Source organism: Penaeus chinensis, chromosome 2 (genome assembly GCF_019202785.1).
Source record: "Penaeus chinensis breed Huanghai No. 1 chromosome 2, ASM1920278v2, whole genome shotgun sequence".
Classification (NCBI taxonomy): Eukaryota; Metazoa; Arthropoda; class Malacostraca; order Decapoda; family Penaeidae; genus Penaeus; species Penaeus chinensis.
Window position 1 is genome coordinate 8,745,004 of NC_061820.1, and position 7,500 is coordinate 8,752,503.

At 39.1% G+C, this 7,500-nt stretch overlaps 1 protein-coding gene across 1 annotated transcript; it reads right to left on the reverse strand.

The window, feature by feature from the left end:
• Positions 1-386: 386 nt before the first annotated feature.
• On the reverse strand, positions 387-7,186 carry LOC125030639. The gene is made up of 7 exons (XM_047620817.1): positions 7,073-7,186; positions 6,374-6,604; positions 5,909-6,131; positions 3,486-3,658; positions 2,395-2,505; positions 1,915-2,024; positions 387-1,261 (listed from the first exon to the last, which is right to left on the reverse strand). Exons 1-7 carry the CDS (start codon positions 7,160-7,162, stop codon positions 736-738), a joined length of 1,464 nt encoding a protein of 487 aa, XP_047476773.1. The 5' UTR covers positions 7,163-7,186; the 3' UTR covers positions 387-735.
• Between the last annotated feature and the right edge of the window lie 314 nt (positions 7,187-7,500).

Here is a 7,500-nt window from a genome sequence, read left to right on the forward strand (position 1 = left end):
CATGAATTCTGATAAAGCGTTCCTTGTCCCTTTACAACAGCGACCGTGTCTTGCACACTAGGGAACGATGCAAGTCACGATACTCTGACAGTCGAGCTATGCAACAAACATCTCTGGCTTCCACTGTCTCCTGTGAGAATTTTGTTTCGCTCTTAGTTGGCCGCCAATGGATTCCTGAGTTGCAATAAACGTTACATGCTTAAAGCAGTACAGGGTCCGTTGGGTTGTCGAATGCTGCGAAACGACTATTTATACATATATATAGCTATATTTATGCGTGCATGTGTGTGTGGTACACACACACACACACACACATATGACATTTCTGGCACTATTTATTCATTATATAACAAGACAACTCTCCAGCTGGATATGAAAGTATGACCCCTATCATATTTGGTGTATTCATATCTAGTCATCATAAACGTAGAATAATATACAGTAAATAAGTAATCAATAATGCACTGTACATATATCAATATATATTTTATCATATCAGATCACTAGCTTTAACAACAAATTTGTTCAGACAACTTTCAAATTTGTATTATTAAGATTTGCTCAAAATGCCACTCATGAGGTGTAAATAAACTCAAAATGCAGAGATTCCAGGTGTTATGTATCAGGTTAAAATAAATAAACATTGATCCGTTAATTACCTCCTCAAAAACTTCCAGAAACTCTAAACTGATCTATCGCATTTCAAAAAACTCTTTAAATAACGATCATGTATTATCAAGGGTTAGCCTCGGCCAGACACTTGTTGAAATCCTGTAGAATGTGATCCCTGTCCATCATAACTGTGAAGTAGAAGAAGGAGACCCACAACACATCCCATAGAAGTCCCACAACAATGCCCAGAACATTGAAGATTTTGTCACACTTCGAGAGACATTTGCTGCTCTTCCTCTGGTTCTTTCGACCCTTGTCCTCCTCGTCCGACTTCTCCCAAGGCATTTTGCGAAGTTTGACGTCGGGAGGCATGTAAACGGGAGGAAGATCTGCCGAGACGTCGACCCACTTCTGAACGGTTAGAGGCTGGACGGCCTCGCGGATTCTCCTCTCCTCGCACTTCTTCACGTAGACCCGAAGGAGGTAGAAGATCGAGTGATGGAGAACGACGAAGAACAAGCGCATGATGATCGCGAGGAAGATCATGTCGATGGTTTTGGGGCAAGCTGACGAGGGCGTGGTGGTGGCGATCTGGGCGAAGAGGGCCGCCACCACGATCAGGCACGAGAGGGTCACCATGATGCGGTCGCTGCAGAGGAGAGCTTACTTCTAATATTATTTTTTTACGAGATTTATAAATGTATTTATCAGCGTATTATATGAATATATAAATCGAAATTGCACATAACTAGCTTTAGTCTTTTAATAAGATTAAATTATAGATATTAAGATTCAGATACATTTAAAGCAATGCAAAGGTGTAGGTGTAGGTGTAGGTGTAGGTGTGTGTGTGCGTGTGTGCGTGTGTGTGTGTGTGTGTGTGTGTGTGTGTGTGTGTGTGTGTGTGTGTGTGTGTGTGTGTGTGTGTGTGTGTGTGTGTGTGTGTGTGTGTGGAGACTTAAATTTAATAATATTGAATTACAGATTTTAAAAGCGCATTGGATGGTATCTCACGTTTAAATCAAAACATATATTGCAAGATCTTATATATTATGAAAATTAATGTACATATATTCACATACGTATTTTGTGGAACTTAACTAATATTGATCGATACTACTATTCATCATACAGAAATTTTAAATATTTCAGGTACGACTTTAGCCAGTTTTAGCATACCGTCACCTATGTGCAGACACAGGTCATAACCATTCAAAGAAAATACATCCTCAATATACACATATACAGTCTTACAAAGTAATCTATGCTGAGTCAGCTTTACACAGTAGTCTTCGAACTTACCTGAAGTTGTCGACGCCAAAGAAGAGAGTCAAATAGCCTATGAGAGTGAGCACAAAGCAAGGGCCAAAAGTCGTAAAGATGTAGGAAGCGTAGCGTCTTTGGAGCAGGATCTTGAGACGAAGAAATGGGACAGGAGATCAGTTACACGGTAGGATTATACAGCTTATGAAACAGGATAAATATAGAAAGTTTCTTCGACAAGTACTTAAAACTACACGCATTGTAAGTTTATAGTATATTAGTTGTAGTATAATTCTAAAACTGCAATATATGAAAAATATATGAATTACAGGATTTTTTTACGTAAATTATGTCTTATAAGTACACAGAAAATAAAAAATATCAATCATGAATAGATAGACTGTAAAGGAGAGATTACAGCTATATACAACAGATCATACAAATATTCAATATAGGTTTACAGATTATCAAAGAAGAAAGAGAAAACGAAACACAAAGAAAAAAGAAAAAGGAACTTACCTTGAAGGAAACCATCGTTACATTGCCATTCTCATCAAACTCTGGAGAATAACACACTCTGGAAGGCGTGAAGAGGGGCAGATCAGGGGTCTGTGGTGTTCCTGAGACATCCTTTGGGGAGAAAGAGTTCTGGTTTATAAAGACATAAGGGTCTTTTTTTTTTTTGTAAGGTACTGGAGTGTGTCTGTAAAGGGGCTTGTGTGTCGTTTGTGTTTGTTGGGGTATGTCTGTGTTGGCATGGATTTGTGTGTGTTTGTCTAAGTGTTAATACGGGGCTTATATGCGTTGACATGGGTGTCTGTGTGTGTCTATGTGTTAATACGGGGCTTGTATGCGTTGGAATGGGTGTTTGTGTGTTTGTCTATGTGTTAATACGGGGATTATATGCGTTGCCATGGGTGTCTGTGTGTGTCTATGTGTTAATACGGGGCTTGTATGCGTTGGCATGGGTGTTTGTGTATTTGTCTATGTGTTAATGCGGGGCTTGCATGCATTGACATGGGTGTGCGTGTGTTTGTCTATGTTTTAATACGGGGCCTGTATCCGTTGACATAGGTTTGTGAGTGTTTATACACGAAATGGTATAAGTTTGTACCTGTATGTGTTTGTGTTCGTAAAAATTAAATGACAATAATAAGCCATGTCGTTTATACTGGATGAGAAATCTGGTTTCTTTTATTACTGACTTCTTATCTTTCCTCTTTGTACATGTTATTGGTTGGTGATTTTGAGCTAAAGTATGTATTTTTTACGACTGTAACTTCTGTGTTGTTATAAAAAATCAAAACTTCACTCTTTCCATATTCAAGAAAATAATCGAAAAGCACAGAGAAAATATAGAGAAAAAAACAAAACAAGAGAAAAAAAAGTATGAAATATAAAATCAGAAAACGAGTTTAAAAATGACCAAATAATATAATAATAATAATAATAATAATAATAATAATAATAATAATAATAATAATAATAATAATAATAATAATAATAATAACCAAAGAAAAATAAAAGAGAGGAGAGAGCCAGAGAAAGAAACACTCAAAACAGACGTAGAAAGAATCAAAACGAGAAAGAAAAACACTGTAAAAGCTCACCACATAATGATAGACTCCCCTAAAAGACTTGCTGAGCTGCCGGATCGAGATGTTTGCTTCACACACATGGATATCGAAGGGGAACAGGTTGAGCTCGAAGCGACACTTGAACGAAGCTTCGAACACTTCGAACAGTACGAGGTGGGCGTTGCTGCTGCCGTTGTATTCGTAGCCTGCGAAGGAGAGGTAGGCCTACGTTGCTCGGTTGTCTTAATTTATTGTTATATTACTAATTGCGGATTCGTTGAATTATGTTTGATCAGTTATAACATTACCTGCGAAATAAGGATAGGTATATTTTGCTTTATTGAATTATGTCTAATCTCTATTGTAACGTAACCTGATAATTAAAGATTGGCTTATTTATTGGGATTGTTTTTTTTCAGTCTGTCTACTTGCACTTATATTGCTGCTCCTTGTGTATTATGGATAGACCTATTTTTCTCAACTAAATTATCTATTTATTTCTCAATTTCTCTAATAAGTTATCTAATCTAATATTACATAACCTCTAGATTTTGCTTAAATGAATCATTTGTTCATTTCTCAGTCACTTTGTTTAATCTATAACTACATAACCTATGGCTTCAGAATAGGCTTTGCTTACCCCCCCCCCCCTTTTTTTTTTTTTCTTTTAATTTCTCAATCAATGTTAACTTTATTCTTACCTAACATGCGTATGGAGGGTAGGCCTATTTAAGTAGGTTGAATTATTTCTTAGTGACTCTATCAGTGTTTTTTTTTTTTTTTTTGTATTACTCTTTGAAGATATGCGGGATATAATTTTACTTTATACAATTTAGAATTATCTACATTACTTGTGAAGATGAGTGTTTCACATAAGAACATGTATAAATAACATTTGGTTTACTATATTCGTACACCATGGCCTGTATCCTTACACTGTATTCGTACACTATACTTATACACTGTATTGGTACACTTTACATGTACGATGTATTTATACAATGCACTTGTACATTATATCCATACCCTCTATATGGATACTGCAGTCGTACACCTAACGTGTATGCTATTTGTGCATTATGCAATCATACACTTAACACGTGTGCTGTATTCATACACTATACTTACACACTGTGTCTGTACACTAAACACACGTACACTATTCTTACACATTATGTAAGTATTCCCACCCACTGGATTCGTACTTTGCATTCGTACCTTGTCTGGAGTTCAATATCGATGCTAATTTTAGTTCATACATTTTTCAAACACTAATGGAAGAGTTTGATAGTGCTTAATACTCTTAGAAGTTCAAGGCGGTAAATTATGAATAGCAGTCAACACAGAAGAAGTACCTTGTATGTAGTTGAGTGGTTGTGTAAGGTTATCCGCGTTATTACAAATTAACGAGGTCGAGAGGGTGTCGATTATTCATATATCATGCGGTGTCGAATGTTTACTACGGTGTTTTGTATTATGGCACTCAAGTTCATTACTACATCAATTAGGCTACCATTAGTCGATCATTATCAGAATTTATGACCTACTGTTAGTAGTGTTATTTCACTAACTTTCCTTGTTAATTTTATTTTTATAAAAGGAAGTAAAAAAAAAAAAAGTAATGTTCTAGCTTTTGACTAACATACCTTTCATTCCCTTCGTTTCATTTTTATATATTTCTCATTTTTATTAATAAATAACATCGTTATAATTATGTCTTTAGAAGCACGGACCAAAGATTTCAGAATCCTAATATGACACAGTTTTATGTAAAAATAAAAAAAGGGGGGGGGGGGGCACACACGTCATAAAATAAGTTCGTGTAAGCATGAGTAGAAAATGTTTATGTAGAGTTTATGAGGGAGACTTGTCGTGGGTATGCTATCAGACAGTGAATAAATAAAGATAGGAAAGAGCTGCAGTGTCTCATGGATTATTAGTATGACGTGGTATTAATTAAAGAAATATCAGTGATTCAGAGGCTACCGTGACGTGACATTGGAGGTCTGGGTTTTCGCAATCGTCAGTGGAAATTAGCGCATATGTGCATAATTAAGCACTCTCCGCTTTAGGTACAAGCATACAAACGTGCTGACGTACGTACATGTCTTAAATATTCTTGCAATATAAATATGTATGTATATATATACACATTTATAAATACATTTTATACATATATATTTACATATATACATATAAATACACACATACTCATATATATATATACACATAGATATGTATGTACATATATAGATAGATAGATTAGTCTTACAACACACTTATCCATCTCTCAATCTATGGATGTGTGTGTGTGTGTGTGTGTGTGTGTGTGTGTGTGTGTGTGTGTGTGTGTGTGTGTGTGTGTGTGTGTGTGTGTGTGTGTGTGCATATCATATATATATATATATATATATATATATATATTGAAAGAATCACCATGCCCATACAGCACTTACCTTCAAAGGCACTGCGCGTCACTGCAGTCCCTGGTCCGTCTCGATGAGCCAGCAAGGCAGTGAGTTTCCCTTCGTCCTTCAGGTAAGCCACTTCGTCCGTGAAAACGGCGTTGAGGAGGGTGGTCGTCGGCGTCCAGAGAACCTCCTTGTCTAGGATGTTGTCGGAGGGAATCTCGCTCATCTGAAACAGGAGGACTCGCTTGTCCCGCCAGCTGGTTCGGAGCTGTGAAGGGGGGAGGGGGGATGTGAAGCAAATGAATTATATTGGTGGTGGTGATGTTATTATCATTGTCAATGTTATTTTTAGTCTTAGTGTTAATGTATAGTTATTGTTACTGTGAAATGATAATGTTAGTGTTAAAGTTAGTTTAATGTTAATGCTACCGTTCATGCTAATGACCAGTGCTGAGGTTAACGTTAGTATAATCAACAAGAGTTAAGTCCCAACCACTGCACTTGCATTACCTTCATCTTAGCCTTCCATATACTGCCGTAGACATCTACCTCCAAGACCTCCATCAAAGACAAGGTCAAATTCAGGTCAGTGAAGAACTGGTGAGGTCGTCGTCGTTGGTATGTGTCAGGCAGTGGCAAGAGCAGTGAGCAGATTTCGTCGCTGCTGTCACTGCAGTCCTCCAGGCCGTCACAGCGATTCTCCAGAGGTATGCAGAGGCCATTCGAACACGTGAACTGATCCTGTGGTAGAAAATAAGTGGCACTTCCGTCGTACTGTTATGCCGTGTTATCAGGCATGGATTTCAGTTTCGTGTCTCGGTGCGTTAATGTAGCGTTTTCCCCGTCAGTTTCTAGACTGATTATAAAAGTCGTGCCTGGTAAAACTGACCACGTTACCTATATCAGTTTTCAAAATACATATTCTCTCTCTCTCTCTCTCTCTCTCTCTCTCTCTCTCTCTCTCTCTCTCTCTCTCTCTCTCTCTCTCTCTCTCTCTCTCTCTCACTCACTCTCACTCTCTTTATCTTTTTCCTTCTCTCCCTCCCTTTCTTCCTCCATCACCCCCCCTCTCTCACTCTCTTATTCCCTCATCCTGCCCCCTTTCTCCCTTCTCCTTCCTACCCTCTCCCTCCCTCTCCCTTCTCCTTCCTACCCTCTCCCTCCCTCTCCCTCTCCTAACCCAAACCTTCTCTATACAACCACCCCTACCTTCGCACAAGCAGTTAAGGTCATGTTCCTGCTTCCTGAATGACTTAACGACCACTCGAAACGACCGACGGGTAGGAGCCCCGTGTGCATGGCAGTCGCTATCACATCCCCCTCCTCGTCCACCAGACTCAGGGTCCGTTCGTCTTCCTCGCCTCCTTCCTGAATGACTTTGCCGAAGAGGGATAAATACCTTGCCCGTCTCTGGTGGGGGACGAGGGAGAAGGTCTCGGCGCGGTCGTCCTTATCCACGCGGAGCTCGAAAGTTAGGTTCAGTGGGGTCTTTCGAGGGGAGGAGGAGGGAGGGAGGGTAAGAGAAGGGGAAGGGACGGGGCGGGAGGGAGGAAGGGGGAGGGAGGGTAAGAGAGGGGGAAGGGACGGGGAGGGCAGGAGGGAGGAAGGGTAAGAGAGGGGAAGGGAAGGAGGGAGAG

Bases quoted from the DNA above. Each gene is read 5' to 3' on its own strand.
- LOC125030639 (XM_047620817.1), bottom strand. From the start codon at position 7,162: ATGCACACGGGGCTCCTACCCGTCGGTCGTTTCGAGTGGTCGTTAAGT. The intron at 6,132-6,373 runs GTAATGCAAGTG...CCCCCTTCACAG, and splicing joins TATGGAAGGCTAAGATGAAG to CTCCGAACCAGCTGGCGGGA. The intron at 3,659-5,908 runs GTAAGTGCTGTA...TCTCCTTCGCAG, and splicing joins GACGCGCAGTGCCTTTGAAG to GCTACGAATACAACGGCAGC.